Source organism: Onychomys torridus, chromosome 1 (assembly GCF_903995425.1).
Source record: "Onychomys torridus chromosome 1, mOncTor1.1, whole genome shotgun sequence".
Taxonomy (NCBI): domain Eukaryota; kingdom Metazoa; phylum Chordata; class Mammalia; order Rodentia; family Cricetidae; genus Onychomys; species Onychomys torridus.
Genome location: NC_050443.1, coordinates 101,323,092 through 101,349,857, shown reverse-complemented (window position 1 = coordinate 101,349,857; position 26,766 = coordinate 101,323,092). Strand labels below are relative to the sequence as shown.

Genomic DNA, 26,766 nt, shown 5'->3' with positions numbered 1-26,766 from the left:
AATGAGGTAGAGCAACACAGTGGGATTCCATAAAAAGAATTTTTTTAAAAGATGGTTATTGGGGTGCACATTTGGAATCCCAACACTTGGGAGGCAGAAGGAGGATGATCACCCAAGTATGAGGCTAGCCTGGTCTACACAGCAAGTTCCCAGCTAGGCAGGGTACACAGTGAAACCGTCTAAAGAAAACTAAGTAAGTAAATAATAAAAGCAGCTAGCATACATTCTGCTTGTTATTTGCCTACTGCTGTACAGCATCTCATGAATTTCTACAAGGTAAGCACTAAACATCAAAGAACTGTGACTAGGAAGGCGGCTCCATGGGTAAGAGTTTGCTGCACAAACCCGAAGATCTAGTTCAGATGCTCAGTACCCACATAAAGAGCCAGTCTGATCACATGCAACTAGAATCCAGTGCTTGGGGGGTGGAGATGGGAGGATCACTGGGGCTATGCTGGCCATTCAGCCTAGCCAAAAACCTGCAAGCTCTAAGTTCAGTGAGAGACCCCATCTCAAGGGAACACAGCAGAGAGCAACAGAGGCCTCCACATGGTGCTTACGGGTATATAATTGCCCCCACCCTCTCAGCAGGAAACTGGAACACAGAGGAATTTGAACAGCCCACACTTACTGAACTGGGGCAGTGCCACAGGTGCAAATGCACAGACTAACTCACAACACACTAGGAGGCAGGGCTATCACTATTCTCAATCAAGGAAACAAAGGCATACAGAGTGTATACAACTTGTCCTCACCATACAGGACTCAGACTCAAGCTGGATCATCTCAAAACTCCCGAAGGGTTTTGTTTTGTTTTGTTTTTCTGCAGCCACTAGATCAATGTCAATGATTGTAGGAATAGGGCATTTTACACTACAACACAGGAGTATATCAAACTTCCCTTACAAAATTAGGAGCTCTTGCAACTCTAGGTCAAATGCCCACGTGAAACTCCTGGCTGGACCTAAGGGGTGACCACTCCAAGCCCATTAGTCCCCATCCCTCCACACTGGTCACAAGTGGCCACTCTACCGCTGCCTCAGTCCCCAACCTCCACATCATTCACAACTAGCCTCTCCAGCCCCCTCAAGTCATACCTTCCACACTACTCATGAGTGGCGGCCCCAGGTCCTTAGTCCCCATGCTCCACACAGTTACAAACAGTCAATGTCTTCCACTCACATTCCTGCTTGTCTTTGGGCCTTTGAGTTGTTCCTCATTCTAATACAGCCAAAATTACCTTAAGCGATGTTCTTTGACTCTAGATAATACAATTGTAGCTGAGAGTTTTCCTGTGTCCCACCTGGTCCGCAGCTGCTCGGACCCAAATAAACACACACAGGCTAATATTATTTTTAAACTACGGCCATGGCAGGCTTCTTGTTATCTAGTTCTTTTTTTTTTCCCCCAGAGCTGAGGACCGAACCCAGGGCCTTTGCGCTTGCTAGGCAAGCACTCTACCACTGAGCTAAATCCCCAGCCCCTGCTATCTAGTTCTTATATCTTAAATTAACCCACTTCTATTAATCTATAAGTTGCCACATGTTCCGTGGCTTTACCTGCATCCCATTACATGTTGATCCTTGGGTGGCTTGCTGGCATCTCTCCCTGCCTTCTTCCTACCTCTCTCTTTGAAATTCCCGCCTGCCTCTAAGCTGCCTTGCCATAGGTGAAACAGCTTTATTTATCAACCAATCAGAGCAACACATATTCACAGTATACAGAAAGACATTCCCCCATCACACAATTATAAAATAAAAATTTGAAAACTTTCCAAAATCTCTGCTAATAGCTGGTGGGTAGTCAAGAAAAGGGCTGCAGACAGACTGATGCCTGCAGACAGAAGGAACTGAATAAGGAAGGACAGAGGCAAAGCTACACTGGAAGCCCATGCAGAATCCACCTTTCAGGAGACTCTTACCTGTTCGTAGTTTATGAACATGGCCGTTTTAAAACTGCTGGCTGCCCATTTTAGGAGACTGGCTGACTGCTCTGGAGTCATGTAAACCAGCACACATTCAGTTATCAGGAGTGTTGGCAACCTTTAGGAAAAAGAAAGGAGGTAAAAATGTTTTCATCAAGTCAAGACATCAACTTATGCAAACATTGGAGCACTGGCAGTTCATATTCAAGAATCCAGACACAGCAAGCACTGTATGATCAATGTCTAGTACAATGCCTAGTACAACTAGAGAAAAGGGAACAAGGAGCAGAGGTCAGGCTATCTTATAAAAATGAGTTCTTTGGTACATGGAGTGGACTGCAGAAAAGGAGACAGATCTGCTGCTGCTGTGCACCTATTGTCCTAGGGCAATGCAACCCTGCAGATTCTCCTATCATAGAAGTTTATTCTTCTTCCCTGGAACTGGTGCTGCTTAGGCTCTTGTTCTGGCATGAGGACAGCAGCAAAAACAGACAGTGTGACCATCACCCACAATGGAGCCTGACCTCTTCCTACAATGGAATCCTGACAGAAAATGAGTGGACTCCAGGTGGCCAGGTGATGGGAAGAGAAAGAAGCATGATGGTTGGCTGATGGTTGCTAGCTGGCCAGTCTGCCGGTTGCCCTAGTGGGCCTTTGGAGCTATCAGCATGCCTGGACCCAAGAGCTACCCAGTTCAGCCCAGCATCCACCATCAACTCACAGGATCCTTAGCCACATGTGAGCTGTTTCAAACCCCTAAACTGAGACATGCAGAAATTTCTAATATTCACTTAACAGAATCTAATCCCTCTTAAGTGAAGGCTTGTCATAAAGAGCTAAAAAACAAGGACTTGGAGTATAATTCAGTGGTTCAGTGCTCATCTTGCATGTATCAGGCCCTACATTCCATCCCCAACACTAAATAAAAAATAATTAATTTTAAGAGCTAAAAACAATGTTGTTTTGAATGGTTATGTTCATCAAGAAATTCCATTAATAGTATGCACTGATCTACCAGACACAAAGTAATAATACATTATGAAACAGTAAAACCAATACATTCCTATAGAATTCAGAAAGTGTAATTCTGTTTATCTATTTTTTACAACTTCACATAGTATGCCTTGCATACTGGCCACTCTCACCCGTCACCACTCCTCTCCCCTCCCCAACTTCTGACAAATTCCTCCCTCACATTCATGTTTATTCACTTTGTTCTGTGACCCACCAAGACTCGCCTGGGCCATCAGTGTGAGCATGGGTTCGGAGCTGTCTGCTGGAGCCTGATGGGCTCAGCAGTGGATCTACAGCTATAAACAGCAAGCACTCCTTTCCCCAAATCTATCAATACCAATAGTTCAGGGTAGAGGGTAGGGCTCTGTGAGTGCCTCCTCCTCCCTTGACTGGTTGTTGACAGGAGTGGTCCTGTGTGGGTCAGTGCAGGAAACCAGGTGATGTGAATTAATGACTGGAATGGTTGTATCAAGCCCAGGTCCTGGCATTTCCTAACCCTTCACCCTGTCTCCTAGCTCTTACAGGTATTACAGGTATACACCACTACAACCTAGACAGTTCTCTCATTTTCTCTTTTTCTGTTTTCAGACTGAGGACTACACCCAGGGCCATGTGCATGCTATGCAAGCCCCCAGCCCCATTTCTCAGGTTTTTAAAAAACAGTTATCATTCCTATAAACTTGTAACATGGATTGCTGGGTTCTGATATTGTTCCAGTAGCCCAGAGAGAAAACTGTGGAAATACAGCGGAAACAAGCTGCTCAGAACCACATCCTAGTGTACACTGCTATTAGAAGTACAATCTGTATAGCTGGACATGGCACCTCCACTCCTAACTGCCATCAGGGAGAAAAGAAACGGTGTCCACAGTGAAGTCTGGCACTGACCTGATAGTACCAACCGGCCACTGTTCCCCCTGGATTCCATTTTGGCTTTTTAAACAGTGAAATGATCTATATCTACACTTAGCTAAGATGCACATCCAGTGCTCACTGGAACACTGGCCAGTCTCCACACACGTGTGTGTCTATGTGGCTGGGTGGGGAGAAAAGATATCAGGTGTCTTCCTCTATTCACTCTGACCTTACTGCTTCTCCCAGAACCAGAAGCTCTTCATTTTGGCTAGGCTGGGTGGCCAATCATACCAGGATCTACCTGTCTCCTCCCCACCACACTGAGGTCACAGGTACACACAGGTCTGTATCTGTGCACAGCAGGGGCTCACACCCACTGAGCCATCTTCCCAGCTCCACTAGACATCTGCAACCCGATGTAGCTGAATCACAGCACAAGGGGAAACACTGAATCAAGGGAACAGAAGTTAAGTCTGTGCTGCAAACATGGTGACTAGCAGAAAGCAAACCACTGAAAGGAAAATTGTTTTCCCAAACTAATAAAATAAGCTAAATCTACAACCTTAAGTTACATGGTCTGGGGGTTAAAACTCAGCTAGCATCCCCTGGGTTCTCCAGCAGTACATAGACCAGCCATGATGGTGCATGCCTATAATCTCAGCACTTGTGGGGGTGGAGAAAGGAAGATCAGAAGTTCATGGTCATCCTTGGCCGCATAGCAAGTCCAGGGCCAGCATGGGGTACACAAAAACCTTGACACAAAACCAAACAAGCCAAACAAATAAAACAAAACAAAATCTCATATTATTAGAAAGGCTATAGAAAGTGAGAAAAATGATATTACCTTATTTTATCTAATAAGTCAATGACTAAAGAAATACAGCCCAAACTTTAAAAAATAAAATCCTTAATTACACTTATTTATGTGTATGTGTATGGAGGTCAGAGGACAATCTGTGGAAGTCAGTTCTCTTCCTCCATCATGTAAGTCCTGAGGATCAAACTCAGGTTGCCAGACTCAGTGGTAAAAGGCAATCATTATTATATAAGCTATGGACAGAAGGGAAGCTTCATAAAAAAGACTGAGTGTTGTCAACTTCACAGAATCTAGAGTCACCATGGAGACAGGCCTCTGATAACACCTGTGGGGAATTATCTTGATTGAGCTAATACTCCTGATGATGAGGGTGCCATGGTTACCTAGGAGCATCTGTGCCAATCAATCCACGGGTGACTCGCTCACTAGCATCCTCTCAAAGCATAAACCTAAGGAAACCAGGTCCTTGAATATCAATACGTAGATTCAGCCAAAGGAAGACTATGCTACATGCTATAATCTGAGAACTGTGCAGTGGGAAACCCAAGGGACAAGAAGCATGAACTCAGTGTTCACTGACTTACTTCTCTCTCATCCTGTAACACATACCTGAGAGCCAACTCATAAAGAGGAAAGGTTTACTTTGGCACAGTTTTAGAGTTTTCCAACCAAGACCAGTTGGCTCTGTTGCTTTGGGCTCATGGCCAGGCTCCATATAGCCAGAAACAAATGGCAAAATAGGGTACACTTCATAACCAGGAGCAGAGGAAGGGACAGACTGTGGCTTCAGGAATATGCTCCTAATTTAACTCCCACCAAGTTCCCCTTCTTAGTTCCACATCCTCTCCTAACAGCACCATGGCCTAGGAACCAACAGTGCTCTCTGAATACTCAGACAGACTCCATGGCAGCACGAGGCCATTGGAGCTTCTTTCCAGTGGGACAGGTGGGCCTACAGGTCCTACTGAGAGAAACATTGCGGCTGAGTGTAGCCCGAACAGGTCAAGAGTGCCAGTGGGCAGAGACACCAGTTCCCACATGGACAGCAGATGAGGCAGAAAACTCATGAAGACTTGATGCTCCCCTTTCTCTTCATCTGTCTCCTAGAGCTTGCCCATGTTTAATGCCCATTAAACCTTACCCTCCTCTCACCTGAGAAGAACCCAGGAATGGCTAAGCTCAGCCCAGGCTCTGCATCTCCCCCTCTCTATCCCCAATACACTTGTCCTGGCATGTATTTCCCCAGCTGTTCATTTCTTACCTTCTGCAATGGCCTTGGTTTACTCTTTTAAGTAACATTCCCTCCACCACATCTTCCCTCTAGATGTGCTCCTGTGTACTAACGTCAAATATTCACCCCAATGTCACCTTCACCTGTGCAGACACCGCCCACTATGTGCTGAACTGCAGTCTGACTTTGACCAGCATCCTTGTTCTAAATCCACCCATCATTCCCCTCTTCTCCAGAGAGGAGCCCTCTCAGAAACTTGGTGTGGCAGACCCTTCCCATCACTTATAAGCCACTTCTGCAATGTAAGCACATGCTTATGAAAACACGGTGATCTGTAGGTGTGAGCTTTACACATCTGGTCTCACAATGAGGGCACTATTCTACAACCTGATTTTAATTCACTGCTAGATTCTGGATTGTCTCCATGTTGATTTGAGTCATGCACTTCATGTTCTATTCATCCACTATCCTCTAGTGGGCATTTCCAGTGTTCTGCTACTCTGCTTGCTGCAATGAACACCCACCCACCTTAAGCATGAAGAACCTTGTTGGAAAATACACCCAAAGTGGAACTTTGGTATCACATTACAACTCTGCTAGCTACTTCCCACTGCGCCTCACCACGGCTTGTAGCCAGTTCGCTCCTACGTGGTGAGTCACTGCAGCCTACTCCCTACCACCCACATCCTTACCAACACTATATACAGCCATATTTACACATTCTGCCACCCTGGTAGGAGAACACCAGAATTTCATCTGATGGCTACTGTGGTTTGATAGCCCTGGGTGATAATGCGTACATCATATATCCTGGCATTCTGGCACATTCACTATCCACCCGTCTTCAGTCATTTATGGAAGCACTTTTTATGAGCTCTGGTGTTGTGGAATATTTAACTATGTAAAGATGTGTTACATTTGTTTTTGCTGCATTTGTTTAATGATGTAAGGATGTGTTGCTGTTTCACCTTGCCTGCCTAAGGCACCTGATTGGGCTAATAAAGAGCTGAATGGCCAATAGCTAGGCAGAGAAAGGATAGGAAGGGCTGGCGGGCAGAGGGAATAAATAGGAGGAGAAATCTAGGCAAAAAAGAAAGAGAGAAGGAGGAGGAGGAAAGAACTAGGGGGAAGGAGAAGGAAACACCAAGGGCCAGCTTTCCAGGCGGCCACCAGCCAAACAGACACAGAAGAAGCAGGACAAGCAGGATACACAGAAAGAAAAGGTAGATAATGAGAAACTGGTTAAGTTAAAAGAGCTAGCTAGAAACAAGCCTAAGCTAGGCAGAGCATTCATAACTAATCAGAAGTCTCTGTGTCATGATTTGGGAGCTGGTTGGTGGCCTAAGAGAAAAAGAAAAAGCCTGGTAAATATTGGTCTCCATGTATTCTAGACAGGAGCTCCTCCTTTACATGTAATTAAAGGCTCTCTCACACTTACTCTATTAGGGCAGCATTTTTTAAAGGAGTCACAGGTGGAAAGCAGACTTGAAAAAAAAAGACTGCTTAGAAATCTTCAAATAAATAAATAAATAGACCGCCAGGCAGTGGGGGCACATGCCTTTAATCTTAACATTCTGGAGGCAGAAGCAGACAGATCTCTGAGTTCAAGGCCAGCCTGGTGAGTCCCAGGACAACCAAAGCTACTCAGAGAAACCCTGTCTCAAAAAACAAAAACAAACAAATGCACAAACAAAAATCTCAAAAAAAAACTACATACGTAGCAATGACACAATAAAGACCAGAGGCAAGTATCAAGCTGTACTAATGACTAACTGCATCTTATAACTCGCATGAAATCACAGACACATAAGGGGTTAAAAACAAATCTCACTGTGTATTCATGTTACATTTCTTTAGTTTCTCTTCCAGTTCAGAAAGGTCTCGGAGATCTGCTCCAATGATGGCATATCTCTTTGAATCCAGCATGTGCCCATCTGTAAAGACAATAATAATGATAATAATAATAATTCTCATTTCAACACAAGCCAGTGATATCATTCTTTTAATGGACTTTTTTTTCTTTTTTAAAGGTTATTTTAAACTTTTTATGTGTATGAATGTTTTGCCTGTATATCATGGTCATGCCTAGTGTCCTCATAGGCCAGAAGGGGGACATCAGATTCCTTGGAATTGGAGTTACAGATGGTTTCAGGCCACCTTTTTGTGGGAACCAAACCTAGGTCCTCTGGAAGAATAGCAAGTGCTCTTAATGCTGAGGGATCTCGCCAACCTAGATACAGCTTTTTCAAGATAAAAGTAACTTAATCCAGATATGGTGGGGCACACCTTTAATCCTAACACCTGGGCAGCAAAGACAGCTGGATCTCTGTGAATTCAAGGCCAATCTAGTCAACATACCAAGTTCCAGGGCAGCCAGAGCTACACAGAGAAACTCTATCCCCAAAAACTGAACAAACAAAATAATACTACTAATAAAATATTTATTAAATAAAATAATAATTATTATTGTTATTATTATTACTGAAACATTCTCTAGGCTCAGTGAAAGACCCTGTCTCACCACAATAAGGTGGAGGAAGACGGAAGAGGATGCCTAGCCCTGGGCACCATTTTCTATAGTGATTTTCTAGCATGCCACTGAAAGAAAAACACAATCCTTCACTACAGGACATAGGGGATCACCAAACAAAAACACCTCATATTCAGTCAATCCTTTACTACTGGACATATGGTATTGCCAAATTTTCTCCATTTGAGACACTGCAATGAGCATTCTGGTACTGATGAAATACCTGTCAGTCACTTCTTCAAGGCAGAGGAAAGTGAGTAGAATTAAGAAGTCAAAGACTAAGCTATTTAAATACTGGGTGGGTGGTTCCACAAATACTACACCATTGTAATGTGCTATGTTTGAAAGAAAGTAGTTTATGTAGCAATGCATTTACAAATGAGTAAGAACAGATGTGCCAGAGGTGGGATGGGATGGTGTCTACAGTGGTTCTCAAGCTTTAGGACCATCACAGTCACCCTGAGGGCTGCACCCAGAGTTATGCTTGCTTAGACCTCCCTACAGCAGAAGACTGCATCTCTAGCACATCCCCAGGTAGTTCTAATGCTGTCAGTCTGGAGACTACACTTACAAAATCATGGATACGAATGCCATGACACTGGCCTTTGAGGGCCATCAATGTACTCATGATATCTTCGTGTGTCCTTAGAAACTCTTTCAACTATTGAATTTTGTCTGTTTTTCAAACAAGGCCTTGCTCTTTAGCTCAGACTGGCTTTGCACTCACAGCAATCCTCCCACTGCTTGAGTGCCTCGATGACAGGTGTGTGCCACCATGCCCGGATCAATGCTATTTCTACACAGGCCTTATTTACTGTTTCTCACTGGTACAGACCCTGGGGGAAGGTGAGATAAACAACAGCCATCCTGAAACATTGCTACTGACTCATGTTCCAGCTCTGAGAACCCTCACAAAAGGTGCTGAAAATGGCAGTGTGCCTGTCCAGCATGTATAAAACCCTGCATTCAATTCCCAGGACTAAGGGAAAAAACTATAGCATGTAAGCAGGTCCCCTTCTCGTCTTCACCAGCCCATTTGGCTGATTCAAACATATTGAAAGAAAATATAAACACCTCCTGGGAACCCCTTAGATGTCAGTAAAGCAATAAAGGACAAACAGGAAACCCAGAGTCAGCCCCAGGGTACCGCAGTGCTGGATCAAGAAAATAATATAAAGAATACAAAAGTACCTGTCTGCCTGTAATAGAAACAAACAATTCCCATATGCCTGTGTGCCTTCTTAAAAATAATATGTTGATGGGAAGCAAGTCTTGAATGAGTTTTTCCATTCCTGACCAAAACCCAAAAGACACACAACAGGATTTTGAAGCATGCAGTTCTCTAATATGGAATACAGTGGTGGAAAGAGGCCACCAAGTGGTTTGGGAGACACTTAGCTTACTGGGACCAGTATGAAAACAGCAAAAAGCCAACAGTGCCCAAGGACAGCAGATGTGAACGCACACAGTGATCAGAGGCTCTCAGCCCCAGCCTGTGTCAAGTAGGCATTCCACACAACAGGCAGGAAGCCCTGGACACGACCTTGAGCCTTTGATGTGACAGAATCTGAGGACTGGAACAGCACACACCAGCACCACATGCAGTTATCTCTAAGTCAAAACTGTTCCAGTTGTTTAGATGTACGAGGCCCACTGTCTGTCCTCAGAGGAAGCCTCTCCACTATGTCACAGAGAACAGAATGGACCTGTGGGGGACGTGGACTCCGTGCAAGTTCCAAAGTTTTATTAGTCTGAGAAAACAGACACTTTTATGAAATACAGCAGTGGACAGAGACTACAGATTAAGCAGAAAGCCCTGCATACTGAAGCGCTCCCTGGAGAAGATGACAGGAAGGACTTGCTCATGACCATGGGAGTTGCATCCCTCCTTTTCTTCTAGGTATTTTGATAAGAGAACATGGGAGGAGGTTCAAAGTATTTTGTGCGATGCTTACAGAACGAGCATGTCCAGGTCTGAAAAGCCAATCAACATTGGTTTAAAACCCGCCACTGGGTAAGGGTGTGCAAGCCTGAAATCCTAGCACTTGGAGGTAGAGGCAGAAAGACTGAGAGCTGAAGGGCAGCCTCTGTTATACAGTGAGTTTGGGCCAGCCTGAGCCTCATGAGAACTGTCTTGGGGGAAAAAATTAAAAATACCCATGCATTACTATTGGTAGTTTTATAATCAAAACTCCCTTAGAGAACTTGTTAAGAGGATTGACAAAGGAAAAGCTTTGAAAATACAACTAATCAGGAATAAAAAATTAAGAACAGACTTACACAGGGCCAAACTGAAGAGATAATTATGAAAATCCTCATTACATAAGCTTAGCCACTCTTCAGTTTAAGTAGTGGTTCTCAACCAGGAGCAATGGTGCTCTTGGGAGCATGTAGCAATACCTAAAGACATATTTGTTTGTCATAACTGGAGGATGTGCTGTAGAAGTACCCCATGATGAGCAGGTTCACCCCACAGCAGAACCAGACCCTGAAGGTCTCCAAAATGAGGACACAGAGACCATGACATAAGGAGAGGCATGGCAACTCAAGCTCTACCAGTCAGTAACACACGGTTAAAAGTCCTGAAGTAACAGAGTCCCAGCTACTCAGGAGGAATGGGACACCAGCCTGAACAACACGGCGAGACTCACCTAAACAAAACAATCCTTCAACAGTCCTAAATACTCTGTGATGGAGGAATCACACAACACACTGTGGTCTATGCAGATCACACACCAAAACAAAAAGTGAATTCACAGCATATGGTCATATTTCAACTTAGCCACTGCCAGCCTGTGTCTCTGAGCAAATAACATAAGCACGTGACTACCTCTCTTTTAATCATGAAATGTAGACAGTACTGATCTCAAATGATCATCTTTAGTATTAAAGATGTGTAACTGATGAGCTCAAGGTTCCTAAATGTGTACTGAGGAACCCTGGGCAGCATAGAAAATTCACAGGGATGAAGCAGAGTGTTTTGATTTTCTGCAGGAAACAAAGATACTCAATATCAGTCAGACAGGAGCAAACTACTAGACCAAAATACAGTTTCTTCACTACACCACTCTGAATTCACCCAAGGTTATCACCCCTCTGGGAAGCTAAGCTCTTGTATGCCCTGAATGAAAAGTCAACACTGTGAAGGCCAATGTGGACACAGGAGGTGCCTATCCTGATTCCAAGGTGAAGTTGTGAGGTACCAGACATGTATACAGTCTCATTAGTAACTGTAGTTTTTAAGAATGAAATAGTCACACATGAAGCACAGGTGCACATTTGGAACCCTAGCACTTGTGAGACAGAGGCAAGATTACAACTTTAAGACAGTCTTGGCTATATAGTAAGACTTATCTAAATGTATGAATGAACAGTGCTTGTGCAACTTGTCTATTACTTTTCAAATGACTAATAAATTGCTACAACATATACACTTAAGATGTATTAATTAATAAACTGAAATGTGAAAGATGTCTTTTGGCCTAGGGTACTGTGAAGTTACTGAGACCTTCAAGGCACTGTAATTCTAAAGAGACAGGGTCAGTTCAATGCCTGGGCACACACTGAAGGCCTTTAGCAAAGACAAGAGCCCAGCTACGAAGTTCTAACCAAATGAACCTAAGTCAAAGAGACAAGCCACATTGTGAGTGACACAGATGTCAGCTGCTTTGGGCACACGGGGTGCAGTGGTTTCTTCAGAGCAAAGGGTAACTGATGAAGGCTGTGATAACTGCTGCCTGAAGCTACAGTTCAAGAACAGGCATGAGCAAAGTGAAGAGCTGAGCAATGCTACATGTCTATAAATGACACTCACACGTGTGCAAACAGTGAGTCAACAGTGCCGGCATTTTTCAAGTAAGCATTTAAAAAGCATGCTGATCTGGGCTGAACTCAACCAATCTAATCCACTACCTCTTCAATGAGAGACTAATTTATTAAAGACTGTAAATGTTCTTTTTAGAGAAGAGATTTTCCCAGAACACTTAGATTTTCCTTTTGTTTTAAAGTAAAAGGGAATCCATCTCAAGTGGATTCCTTGACTATATACAAGATTAATTTACCTCTCTGCTCACCAATCTGATAATTCATTGGCACTATGTACAGAGCACTGAGCCAATTCTGGGACTATAAGGATGCCCAAGAAGATGTGGTCTAAGCTAGATATGATGGCCTGCCTGTGACTCCAGCTCTGAGGAGAGTTCTAGGTCAACCCAAGCTACCCAGCAGGATCCTGAAGAAAAAACAAAAACCAACCAATAATAATGCTCCTGTAATCATGGGGCTTATAATTCAAAAAGAGAGGTGAAAATGAACACATCCAAGCATAGTAATGGTACATGGAGAGTGTGTACAATAGGAAGATCTACTTCATACATTTCCACATTGTTGATCAAAGTAATGCAAAGTGCAAGGATACTCGTGACAGAGCCTAATGTAACACCAATTAACCAAGCATATAGAAAACCGTTACAGAATGTGAATGGTCACAACAGGTACAGCCGATCTGTATGTGGAAACAAAGGCTGGCAGCCACACAGACTTACGCAGAAATTTAATCAAAATTCCAGTCACAGGGAACATGACTATGGCATTGCAGTTGTGCACAAAAGAGGTCTGTTTGGGTGCCTAAAGGCTACTGTGTTGATAATCAGAGAAGGCCACTCTCAAAGCCTGAATGACTATTAAACCCCTTGACCTTCTCTGTCAACCACAACTGAACATAATGGAAAATTTTGGTAGAGATCTTTAAAACAAACAAACAAAAAACAAAACAAAACACACACACAATCCAGAAGGCTCGGCACTGAAAGACTGTGTCAGAAACAATTATAATTACATGGGGGTCCAGGGATGTAGAAGGTCCTAGATTTGATCCCCAGCACTACCAAAAAGAAAACTGTTGAGCTGCAATACTGATGGCCAGAGCTGGGCAGATTAACATAAATGAATGGGCTGAAGAGAGGGACCCTGTCACAAACAAGCAAATGTGTTAGGATCCCCACAGTGCTGCTCCTAAGGCTACTTGCCTAACTGCAGAGTGTCCTCTGGGTGTAACTCCAAGATGGGTCTGCACAGAAGCGGCTTGTTTCTATGGGAAGATGGGAAAGAGGAGAAAAGAGAGTCAATTAACTCTTGAGTGCACTTACTGCCAAAATGATGGCGTCTGTCACAAACTGTGAGCACATACTGAATAATCCTTATGCAAAATGCTTAGGACCAAAAACTGTACAGATTTGGGATGTCTGTGAGATTCTGTAATATCTAATTGGACATGATGCTGAAAATGTTTCTGATTGTGGAGCATTTTTACTTCATATTTTTGGAGAGGGAGTTTGGTAGATTGCTAATGTGCAGAACAAGGGCCACTTCTGAAGCCTTTCAGTCTACCTACATTTGGCCCTGTGTACACAGTAGCAGTTCAGTGCACACAGGCTTCAGGTTAGGTCAGCTCTGCACTATAGCATTTGGCAGTTAAATCACACACTAATCACCAAATAATTTGATTAAAAATAGCTAAAAGTAGGCTAACACAAATTTTCTAAATGTCCCAGGATTTTCCAGCTACCTCCAGTTTCTTGCTTATTCTCAAACAAAATTGTATCCTATGATCCTGGCTGTTCTTTGTCATATGGATACAAAAAACTGTCTTAAAGTTCAGTAATATTTATAAAGTAACTCCTGTAATCCAGCAAATGAAAAAAATCAGAAATCAAAGAACCACACAGCGATGCACAGGTAAAAGCTGTTTTTCTTGCCAGATGCCATCCTGAGCTTCATCCAGGGTCCACTCATGCCCACCTCACTCAGAGTTCTAATGAGCTCAGCAGAACTACACAGTTCCAAGAGTCTTCATTCATCATTTTAAAAGCCTTTTAATATAAAATGTGTTTAATATTTAGAAAAAGACTGGAAAACTCATAGAACAGACCATGAGAAGCTTGAAAACACTCCCACTGCACAGGATTGCAGTAGTTCTAAAGAATAAATCAAAAGTTTTAATGTCTATGGAATTTTAAAAATATAATAATTGGGCTATTGTTTAAATAACTACTTAAAGTGGGGTAGGGGTGTAAAAAAAACAAACAAGTCCTGACGGAGGGCTTTGGAAGTCAGGGTTTAGATAGCTCCACCCATACTAGCCAGATGTCCCTGGGCAAGTCAACATCTCTGAGCAGAAGATTCTTCATCTCCAAAAAGGGTTCTGAGCACTCAGTTCCCAAGTCTACCCCGAGGAGTGAGCCACCCAAAAAAAGCACTCAAGACAGCAAGAAGCGAAGAACACATCATCCTGAGCTCTGCAAGTCCCTCAGAACCAGCCATCAAAGCATTTCACAGACTCAAGAGAGAAATTACTACATTAAGTCAGGGCCAGGCTACTTACTGTCTATGCCCCAGGATAAAGGAGTAATGAAAATACACAAAAAAATTCAGAGCATTCACCTGTGCTCTGCATAGGTCAACCTTCAGTGTGGGGAAGCTACACTAAAGTGTAAGGAGAGTCAGGCAGAAGGGCACTAAATGCTGAAGATCACACCTCATGCAGGGTGATAAAGGAAACTGAAAGCCAGCACTCTGCAATGAGGTCTCCCACATTCAACCCACCACACCATGAGCTGAGTATGCACCAGCTGGCATCCTGTCCCCCAACAAAGCCACACTTACTTGATGATGTGCAGCTTTCTCGTGACTATCATTGGAAAGTCGACTTCAAAATATTTATTTGGGAGAAGACCTTCATCCTGGAGAAAACCACACAGAATCATTCCTTAACTCACACAGCCACTGCAAGTAGCCAGCAAGCACTAAGCACCTAACAGCAATGGGGTACTTAGGGATTTTAGGTCGGAGGACTCACATGATCAGAAGTGTTTTATTTATTTTTATTCATGTGTATGAATGTTTGCTGAGCCTGTATGTATGTTTGTGCAACATGTGTGTGCGTGCTGCACTAAAAGATGGTTGTGAACCACCATGTGGGTGCTGAAAATTGAATCTGGGTCCTCTGCAAGAAAAGTAAGTGCTCGTAGCTAGTAACCCATCTCTTCAGCCCCAGAAGAATATTTTCAAATCATTATGGTATCATTAAGAATGTATTTGAGAGCCGGGTAGTGGTGGCGCACGCCTGTAATCCCAGCACTCGGGAGGCAGAGCCAGGCAGATCTCTGTGAGTTTGAGGCCAGCCTGGTCTCCAAATCGAGTTCCAGGAAAGGCGCAAAGCTACACAGAGAAACCCTGTCTCAAAAACAAAACAAAACAAAAAAAGAATGTATTTGAGAGAAGCAAGAAAAAATACAGAAGCCAGGAGATAGTGAAGTGTTTGTCTTACAAGTTAAGGACCTGAGTTTAATTCCCATGTAAAAATGCCAACCACAGTGGTGTGTTTGTAACCCCAGTGCTGAGGAGGCAAAGACAGGAGGAGCCCTGGGGCTCTTTGGCCAGGTAGTCTAGCCTAATTGTTGGGCTCTAAGCCAGTGAGAAATCCTATCTCAAAGGAGGTGGATGGTGCTCCTGAGGATGACCCAAGGTTGTCCTTTGGCCTCCAAATGTATTTGTGCACACATGCATGTGCATACACACACACACACACACACACACATGCACACAAAGAACACACATATACATGCATTTAAAAATAGATACAAGAAAAAGAGGTTTCTGTATTTGTCCAGGTAGGGTCTATAGAGCTTGAAGCTGAGATGGTAGGAAAGGAGTTGTGAGGTGTCTGAACACAGTACACACACTATTCTTCCAAAAGCACTTGGAACAATCAGAGACCATCAGGAAGTCAATGCAAAATTTGTACTGACCAACATTTTAGGGATTCATTTAGAATGAAATAGAATGAAACAGCATGTGAGTTAACATCACATGCACAGGGTTAGCATCATTTCCTTGCTGTTACAACAAAGCCTGATGAAGAATAGGTTCAGATCCCAGCTCCACTATTTATCTGAATAGGCCAAGGGGTCATCATGTAAAAGTGAAGACAGGGCTGAAGAGAAGGCTCAGTGGTTAGGAGCAATAACTGTTCTTCCAGATCCCAGCCCCACCATTTATCTGAATGGGCCAAGGAGTCATCACTTACAAGGGCTGGAGAGAAAACCCAGTGGTTAAAAGCACTGATTGTTCTTCCAGAGGAGCCAAGTTTGATTCTCAGCAACCACATGGTAGTTCACAACGACCTGTAACTCACAGGACAGTGTCCTCTTTCAAGGGCTAGTGCAGGCTCTTCCTCTCCTGAGCTAGTTGTTTCCTTCCCAGAGGGAGAGAAAACAACTATAGCAAATCACATTTCAATCACGGATTCTCTGATTCTCTGCATTAGAACCGCAAGCCTAAAGAGCTCCTAGTTAATGAGCTGGGACAGAAGGCCCCAAGCCTGGGTCAGGTTTGCACAGGACAGCCAGGAAGAGCATCACTCGGATGCAGAGGGAAGCCACCACAGCTGACCATTTCATACCTGCTTCCTTCCACATGACTAAAGAGACATTAAGATAAGGTACCTTAAAGGATTTCACCCTTCAACCTTATTCCTTTTGTGACAGTCCCAGATTTCCTGTCTATAGGAAACCCCCAACTATACAAAGGGTCTTGGGTCCCTAAGATCTCACAGAAAGAGCAGGAAGTCCATACTAATAATCTCACTTCCGCAGATTCAGTCTTTCTAGCTGGAAGGTATGAGACACAGTAAGAGCATGGATAGGCTCTTCCTATACTTTTATGGAAAGGCATACATCTCTAAAGCATAGAATCATAATTTTTTTTTCTGCAAAGAACCAGAAAAGTTTAACCCTTTCAAGCCAGATGGTCGCTGTTGTAACTAGTCTATGGATGTTAAATGTGGACAATATACAAACAAATGGAAGTTACTGTTCCAATAAAGCTTTATTTACAAAAACAGATGATGGGCCAGATTTAGCCTATAGCTTATAGTTTGCAACTACTGCTCTGTATGAGCAAACAGGGAGCTGGAAAGAGGTCCATGGTTAAGAGCACTGGCTTCTCTTCAAAAGGACATGAGTTTTAACTCCCAGGCCCCACAAGGCAGCTTACAACCATCTGTAACTCCAGTTCTAGGGGATCTGACACCCTCTTCTGGCTTCTGTGGACACCAGACATGCACTTGGTCCTAAACATACATACAGGCAAAACATCCACACACATAAATTTAAAAAAATAAAAGAACAAACAAGGGAAATGTCTGTAATATCCTTAAAAAAGAACTTTGGATTTAAGAAAAAAGTGCTCCAGACCAACATGATTATTAATAAAAACATGAAATTTTCTACAAAAGACTTTCAAATTTTCTGCCATTTTCCGTTTTTACTACTGACAGGCAATTATTCTTCTTAGAAGAGGTGAACTTCATTCATAAAATAAAAATCTCAGATTTAATTATCAAGTTATCTACAAGAAGGGGTAAGAAAGCAACCCATGTGATCAAGGGATCTCGGGCCCAGTGGAGGAATCTCTCAACAGCAACACATTTACCCAGAATCTGCTCAAGTTCCTTAAACCAACCACGTGACATTCTGCTACAAAGACAAAACAGGCCTACTGAAAAGATGTCACCAAAAAAGCCTCCCTGAACAACCACAGCACTGTGTGTAAATAAACGCTTGATGAGTTCACTCCAATGTGTGTCCCCATTCTAAAGCCACTGGCTGCTGGATCCCAGAAGACACTGTCCCAGCCCCTTTTCCTCCCGTGAAACCCCTCACAGAACTCTCACAATAATGCTTTTTCACATAAAAGTTCTCATAAATGCCAGTTATCTTATCCTAGGAAAAACGTAGACACAAACAAGAACACCAAGATCACACTGACCACTAGTTTCTCACGTACAACAAAAGCTGGGCAGGAGCTTTGATGACCGAAGTCCTTATCAGGTGACCTGATTGGGGCCAAAGATCTAAAGGCTATGTACATACATTCATGTATCTTATTCTACACTTACAAGGAATCTGGGAAAATATACAGACCCATTATTGCACATGACTGACCTCATAGAGAAGTCAAGAAATCTGCAAAACCCTGTAAAAAGAACAAGTAACACAGAGGACACGTCACAGAAAAAGCAGGCCACAGAGTCAAGGCAGAACTTCAGCAGAATCATGTCCCCTTCCTTGTGAGTATGATCAACCTCCTCTCTACCCCACATGGTAGCCAGAGATCCAACCAGAACAAATCACAACAGGCTTAACGTCATAGCCTGCTCGTCCATCTCACAAATCTCTAAATCTTACTCAAAATGACATTACGTGGTCAACAGATCTTAGTTACTATCAAAATGACAAATTTATAGATTTGGTCTCAGTGATTCTAGTAGACAATTTTTTTCCTCCTGCTTGTATATCAACACACAGAAGAAAATACATGAATTTTTAGTATAATGCCATTTGAAATAACAATTAAAAACAATGTAACTTATTGGATCCTGAGGAAGACCAAGGGTTGACAGTTACTGCAAGAGTGACTCTGAGGCACATCTAGGCAGGTAGAATGGGATGGAAAAAGTCTGCCACTGAACCACTTTTAATATGTTTCTATTTTAAATTTATATGCATGTGCATATGTTCACATGTGTTTGCATGATCACTGTGTGTGCACATGCATGGGGAGGCAAAGGAATACCTCAAATGTCATTCCTTCAGATGCATTCTACTTTTTGTTTGAAACAGAGATTTCTCACTGGCCTGGAAATCCCCCATGTAGGCTAAGCTAGCTGACCCAAGAACTTCCAGGGACCCACTAGTCTCTGCCTGCCCTCCCCCCCACCTCCCCAACTAACCAGTGCTGGGACTACAAGAGCAAACCACTATGCCCAGCTTTTTATATGGATCCCAGGGCCTGAGCACAGGTCTCCGTGCTTTACCAGCTGAGACAGCCCCCTTTTAGTGTATTTTTAAATTTTAAACTAGGTAGTCATCTTCAAAGAATTAAACTGCAGCAGCTGCAGCAGAACCCTTGTTACCTTTAACTTCCAGAAGGTAGTGTCCATCCCAGCCCCAAGGTTGAGAATTTGACAGTCACATTTTGTCTTCCGGAGAAAAGCTTTAATAAGCTGACTGACACCATGAACTCGAGCAAAATATCCTTAAAGAGAATTCCAGAGAAACAAGCTGTCAGTCACTCAGGGACAACACATTGTTCCTCAAAGCCATCAGAGAACCAGGTACCACAAGGGTCCCTGGCTCTACAAACACTCATTAGGAAATCTGCCTCAAGACCACAGGGAAGAATGCCAAGAGAACTACCATGGCCTTTCGTTGGGACCCATGGTAGTTAAATCTCTTTACACTGCTCACAAAAACTATCTGCAAGGACCTATCTCTAGGAGCCAAGAGTCCCCCGACACTGCACACAGATGAATTAAGATTACTCAGTCAGTTCAGTTTTCACTGGGACAGAAAGTAAATCATGTTTCTGCTTCAAATCCTTGATGAAATTACTTAAAAGCCCAACAGTGTTACTAAACACTATAAAAAGGTACAAAAGGTTACCTTCTCACAGACAGTTCATAGCAAAAAATACACAACAGCTTTCTTCTGCTCATTGTTTTGTTTTTTGTTTGTTTGTTTGTTTGTTATTTTGTTTTTTAACAAAAAACATGGCCTTATTGAGTAGACCAGATGACTTTAAACTCACAATTTTCCCGCCTTAGCCTTCAGAGTGCTGGAAATACAGGCATGCCCCACCACATTTGGCTTATAAAGAGGCTGGGTGTGCGTGTGCATGTGTGTATGTGTGTACACATATTTTTCAGTGTTAGGGATTGAACCCCTGAAACTGTGCTTGCTAAGCAAGCACTCTATGAATGAGCCACATCTACAGCCATTAATAGATTTTAAACAGGAAAATGTAGTCTCTTTTATAAATGGGAGAATTAGACAACAAAATTTCAGTAACATCATTTTTATGATCAAACTGAGATTAAAAAGTTTTATAGCATACCATGTTGGTGAGGATGCTGGGAACTAAGACCTTCCCTGCTTGTGTAAAGAGTATACCCTGAAAGGCTAAGAATCAATCTATAAAACCTCAGGGCTCATGGTGTTGAGATGGCCACTTACCTCTGCTAATTTCAGGGGCCTTCCTCTCTTTAGACTGCCTCACAAGATGCTCAATGTACGGATCATGCCAGTAGCCAATGCTCACCGCAAACCTGGGAGAGTTGAAAAGGCAGGCAGTGAGCACAAATTGTTCAGTCCTAGGTACCGCTGTCAAGTTCCCAAGAACCACGCAGAGAATCCAAAGGGAAATCATCTACTTCAAAAGGCTAAGAAATGGACATGGACTCCCTCATACCCCCCTTAACAAGACCCATCTACCATCTTCACACTAACATGACACCACCCTGAACGTTTCCCACTTCATCATGTCTCACATCTCTTCTTCATATTGCTAATACCAGGACCCTAAACCCTAAATAAGCATAACCTCATATCACCCTTCACATGGATTGTGACGTCAAGACTGTCGGTTGTAACAGAGAGCTTCCTATCTCCACCCCCAGTCTTGACACCTTCCACTCCATGTTCCTTAACAACTACGTCAAGACTTAAGGGTGTGTGCAGTAAGTACATCTCCAAGCTGCACAGTCTAAGTCTCCAGAAGCAGACACTACATCTTTTCCTTGAAGCTATCAGTAAGACTTGGTTTTCTTAGTAGATTCTGGGTTTGAGACAAGGTCTCCTATATATCCTGGCTGGTTCCAGCACCTGCATTCCTCCTGCCTCATCCTGCCAGGGCTCAGGTTACAGATGGTGACACCACATGAAGTAACAAGGCTGACTTCTGCCTTGCCACAGTAGGTGTTATATTCTGTATAAACTTGTCTCTCACTGGTATTTGCACATGTGCAGATATCACGAGGAAACATGTGGAGTGAGGTATTTAACAGAACATGCAAAAAATACTCACTAATGACCAGGCCTTGCTACACAGTCCAAAGCAAACAGCACACTTACAGTTTGACCACAGTGAGTTTACTCGGTCTCTAAACAGTGGGTAAGTATCAGTGATAGAGCCAGTCATGGTGGCATACACATTTACTCTTAGCATTTGGGAGGGAGAAGCACAGATGGATCTCTGTGAGTTCTAGGCCAACCTGATCTACTTAGTGAGTTCCAAGCCAGCCAGGGCTACATAATGAAATCCTGTCTCAGAAAGTGAAAACACAAAACAGCTCAGTGGAACCATTCTTGCCTAAGGCACTACATTCAAACCTAATACCACAAAATAAATAAATAAATAAATAAATAAACAAACAAACAAACAAACTGTATGGTTTTCAAATTCCATTTGAACAGTGTGCACATCTTCATTTTTTAAATATGAAGAAGAGAATAAAATAGAAAATACCACCATGTGTTACACACAGAAAGGGTGAAGATTGTTTCCAAAAGTTTTGAAGCTGTGTTGAGTTGCAGTGCTCTGTCTTCTCACTGTGGGTGGTTATCTGAGTTTTCAGAGGAATCTTGCAGTGCCATCTAGTGGCAACAAGCATTATCTTTGGCTGAAACAAGAACAGTTCTTGCCAATCCTTACCACAGGAAAGGAAAAGGGAATATTCTAAACCAAGTTGTTAGATCAGGTCCTCACCATTTGATCCAGCACAACAGCCAACACACAGGACTTTACAACACATGATGGGTAAGGAAGGAAAAAAAGAATCTTGAAGGAAGGAAGAAAAACGTCAAATTCTGGGGTTTGCAGGCCATCAATTTGAGATCGGTGTATAACTAAATGAACTGGTGTATTTACAAAAAGAAATGCTTACTGGTTCCAGTGCACAGAATCCATGAGTCTCAGGGGCTTTTCAAAGAGAGTGTCACTGGACCTTCTGATTCTCACTCTTTCATCTGACTCGGATCAGAAGGCATCAAAACTGAGTTTCAAACAGCAGTTCAAGCCTGTGTTCAATGGCCCATAACACTATGTTGAGAAAGGCAACCAGGGGCTACAGTGGCAACTGCCCAGCCATGCCAGCAAATACCTACTGCACCTACAGGCACGGGTGATGGCGGCACTTACTGACAGAGACCATGAGACACACAAAGGATAAATGGTATCAGACTCCAAAGGGGTAAAGTACAAAGACTTGCACAACACACAAACAGCTGCCTTCCCCACAGGAGACATTTACGCCTGACTATCAAATAAACTGAAAAGGCAAGGATTCAACCAGAACTACTATCACAAAGCACTTATATCCTCAAAAATAAAGAACTCTTGAAAATTAGGGAGAAACACCCCAGATTTCCCAGAAGAAACAAAAATGGATGAAAAGACATATTTGGGGGCAACTCACAAAAGAAATACAGCTAATTAACAAACACAAAAAACTCAGCCTCAATAATAATTTTTAAAGGTAAAATAAAAGCTCACATAGAGTGCTATTTCTCTTTCAAACTGGCAACACAAGCATTTGAGTGGACCTTGGGTTTAGAGAAGAAGGAAGAGGATGCTTAAGCTCCCCTGCCAGGCAGTGATCAGGCACACTTCTGCCATAGGTGCTGTGCCAGCAGGAATATAAAGCACGGAATACACACATACGTGGTGAGCCAACAATCTCACTGCAGGATTTTATCCTAAAAAAAATAAGCAAGCATGGGCACAACGAGTTTTCCAAAAGAACACTGCCCATGAAAACTCCACATGTAGGATGTCCCAACTTTGTTAAGAACTAACCCACAGGTGCCCAAGACTGCCCCAGTAGATACCAAACGCTTGCAATGCCATCAGCAGCAGTTAACTCCACGCCACCCATGATGCTAAGCACCAACTCTACTTGCCAGTTCCACAGCGCCCCCCTGCACAAAGCCCCAGAACATTTCTCTGCAGACCCCACCTTCCTTTTCAAAGTCTACATACAGAGAGAGAGCTCTCAGCTTGGAAAGACACCGAGCGCCAGCTTCACCTTTACTTAATTCACCCTTGCTTTCGTTTCTAAACACTCATCCACTACCTGCCCAATGCAGCAGGTCTTTAAATGGCTCGCGTTTTTGTTTTGCATAGCTGACATGCGCCCTTGTATTTTCTTCTAACACACACTGCAATGCACACTTACTTATTAAGATGTAAAATGTCTTTGTCCCACCCAAAACCATTCTCATGTTCATGGGAAACACCAGTCTAGTCCAACCACCTATTCATTCGAGAAACGTTTACTGACCACATCCAATTTGCCTGAGTGCCAACTACAACAATGGGTCCTTCGTCTGAGAGGTGCAAAATCCCTTCTGACAGGTTCTGGGTAGGGCCCTCCTGACCTTCCAGCTTGAGAATCAAGGCTGGTGCCTCAAGTACTGTTTGGACCCTCCCCAAATGCTTACTACATGCCAGGCATTATTGCAAATATTGACACTCTCCTTGGAGGGTGCTATTGCTTTACAGGCAGCAAGTAAGGTGCATATCGCAAGCTGTGGAACGTCTTGGAGTGTAGAAAACCTGCGTGCGCGTGTGCGCGTGTGCGCGTGTGTGTGTGTGTGTGTGTGTGTGTGTGTGTGTGTGTGTGTGTCTAGATATATAAACAACACACATATTATTCTTGGTTGCAAAGACCGTTCTTGGTACCAAACTTCAACCCTGGATGTGAACTGCATTCTGCCTGTGGTCCCCAAGGCCTCTCACTGCCTCCAATTATAATTTCATTACTGCTCTTTCACTTCTTCCAATTTCACTTTTCCCTCCCACTGCCTGGGCATTTTCCTCTTGCTTTATAAATGGAAAGCAGGAAGCAGCATCTTCAGGGTCATATAGGCTGTACCTAAGCATTTTCTGAGGGCTGAGTGCACCAGCCTGATCTGAATTCTTGAAGCATACAAAAAACTACATACCTCCAGAGACCCACCCAAATGTGGGATATGCCAGGCCACTGGCTGGGGCCTGGATGGATGAAGGAGAAAAAAAGCCATGTGAGCACTGGCGTTTCCCTCTCTGCTTCCTGGTCTGCCATGCCAGAACATTTCTCCTCCACCACAAGCTCCTGCAGCCATGTTTCCACTCAGGCTTCTGAGGCAAAGAGACCAGGACGGACTGTACCCTCTAACATTGGGAGCCGAAAGAAATCTCTCCTCCCTTAAGTATCTACACCAGGCAATCTGGTCATGGAAAAGGAACCCATGCACTGTTGAAAGCAGTCACCGAACACCGACAAACGGTACCAACGTTCACAGCAGGCTGCAATGGCAAGAGAGTTCAACCAGAAAGGTCCCTTGGTACAGAGTCTACAACTTAGCAAAACAAGAGGTAATGTGTAATACAAGGCCAAGATGCTGTGATGGTCAATCTCCATTGTCAACTTGACGGGATCACCACAGAAGCAATCTCTGGGCACACCTGAGGGAGTTTCTAGACTGGGTTAACTGAGAGAAGTTGGCAGCACCCTTCCATGGGCTAGAGCTTTTTTTTTTTCTTTGTTTTTTTTTTTTACCTTTTTATTGATTCTTTGTGGACTTCACATCATGCACCCTGATCCCACTCATCTCCCAGTCCCCTAGCTTCCACCCTCTGCTCTTGCAACCTCCCCCCACAAAACAATATTTAACAGGAAAACCAAAAAAGAAAACCAAAACAAATAAAATCTCAGTATGGAAGCTGTAGTGTGGTCCAGTGAGTCACACAGTATACCCTTTAGTCCGTACATCTTTACTTGTAAGTGATCATTCCAGTGGGTCACTGGTGTGGCTTGAGGCCGCTGGCTTCTGCTGCACCCTCGACACTGGGCTCTCACTAGGACTTCTCTGGGACATCCTTTTGCTGCCTTGTGTCCTGGAGATCCTGTAGCTTTGGTTCTGCAGGTCTGTCCCTTCGTATAACCCAACGGTTCATAGATAAGGTGGGTGTTGGGGTGAGCTACCTTATAGTTCTAGTTCTGGGCCTGGGTGGTAGCTGGGTTGGTCAGCCCGCCAGCTTTCCCTCATCATCACCACCCGGGGGAGCTCTCCAGCACTGCCCTGGCTAGCTCACCCAATGTAGCAGACAGCAAGGAGAAGGGCCAGTTTTCCTGCCCTCACACCCTCGCTCCAGCTCACCCACACTCACACCACCAGGGCCAGCTCTACTGTTTTACCCAGGCGAGGTGCAGGGCCTGCTCTCTGGATTGCTGCACTTGGTGAGGGCAGGGCCAGCTGTCCCATTCTCATGCTCCCATGGTCGGCTCTCCTGCCTGCTGCAGGTGGCAAGGGCTTGGGGAGGAGGGTCTATTTCCCTTACCCTTGCCATCCATGGGCTGGAGTTTTAAAGTGAATAAAAAAGAAGGGAATTGAGTACCAGTTCATCTCTCTCTGCTGCCTGGCTTTTGTACTAACTGACTCCTCTAAATCTATACCACTGTTCACTCCACAGTTCCACAGGAAGCTTTATAATTAAAGTTAGTGCAAGTTCTCCAATTTGATCTTTTCAAGACACTCAGGATCTTTCTTCCAGATCCTTTGCATTTTCATATGCATTTTAGAGTGAACCTGCTATTTCTTCAAAAAAAGATGGGACAAGATTTTGATTGGACTACAATGACTCTATATGTCAATCTGAACAGAACAGAAATCTACTTTCTGTTTTATTTTGTTTCTGAGGCAGGGTCCCAGGCTGGCCCTAAACTCACTATGTAGCTGAAAATGGCCTTAAACTCCTGATCCTCCTACCTCCACTTCACATATGCTATGATTACAAGTGTGCACTATCCTATACCTGACTCAGAAATCTTAGCAACACCCTACCTTCCAATGTGAGAAAGTAAGTACATTTCCATTTAAATCTTTAATCTCAATCAGTATTCTGCAATTGTCTGTGTGGAGAGGTTTCACATCTCTCATTAAATTTATCCTTATCATAGTTTATCTTTTGTCCTATTGTAAATGATATTCTAGTATTTTATTTTCCTGTGCATGTAAATAGATGCACACACAACATATTTGCCTGACAAAAGATTCTACCTAGAATATATAATGTGACCTCCAACAAATGAACAATAACATCAACAAAAACAGGCAAAGGATTTGAACACACTAGACAAAAGATGTAGAAATGGCCAATAAATACAAGAAAAAAGAGTTTGATGTCATTAGTCACCAGCAAAATACGACTTAAAACCATAATGAGCTGCATTTCACACCTCTGGTGATGCTACGTGTGACAGAAATCTAGGACTAGAGTTCCAGTGCATCGCTAGAGGGACGTGTAAACACGCAGGTTTGGAGGGAAGTGTGGTGGGTGAAAATTAACCTCCCCATGACTAGGCTCAACGATTATAATGCCATTAGTGATTAACTGAGTCACCAATAATGCACCAGTGTAGACAAAGGGAAGAAAGAAAATGACTTCCCCGTGGAGTCATTTAACGAAGGCCAGCTCTGAGTTCTCTACTTTGTGCTGTCTCTGTCCTCTGTTGTC

The 26,766-nt window shown here is 43.4% G+C and overlaps 1 protein-coding gene across 1 annotated transcript in view; it reads right to left on the bottom strand.

Moving 5' to 3' along the window:
- The window catches only part of Lcmt1 (leucine carboxyl methyltransferase 1), a 48,808-nt gene that overhangs the window by 10,992 nt on the left and 11,050 nt on the right, over positions 1-26,766 (bottom strand). The window contains exons 2-7 of the mRNA XM_036175828.1: positions 20,445-20,536; positions 19,346-19,467; positions 15,034-15,110; positions 13,398-13,459; positions 7,672-7,774; positions 1,922-2,042 (exon numbers count right to left, since the gene is read on the bottom strand). Coding sequence (XP_036031721.1) covers positions 1,922-2,042; positions 7,672-7,774; positions 13,398-13,459; positions 15,034-15,110; positions 19,346-19,467; positions 20,445-20,536 — 577 coding nt within the window. The remainder of the gene's footprint in view (positions 1-1,921; positions 2,043-7,671; positions 7,775-13,397; positions 13,460-15,033; positions 15,111-19,345; positions 19,468-20,444; positions 20,537-26,766) is intronic.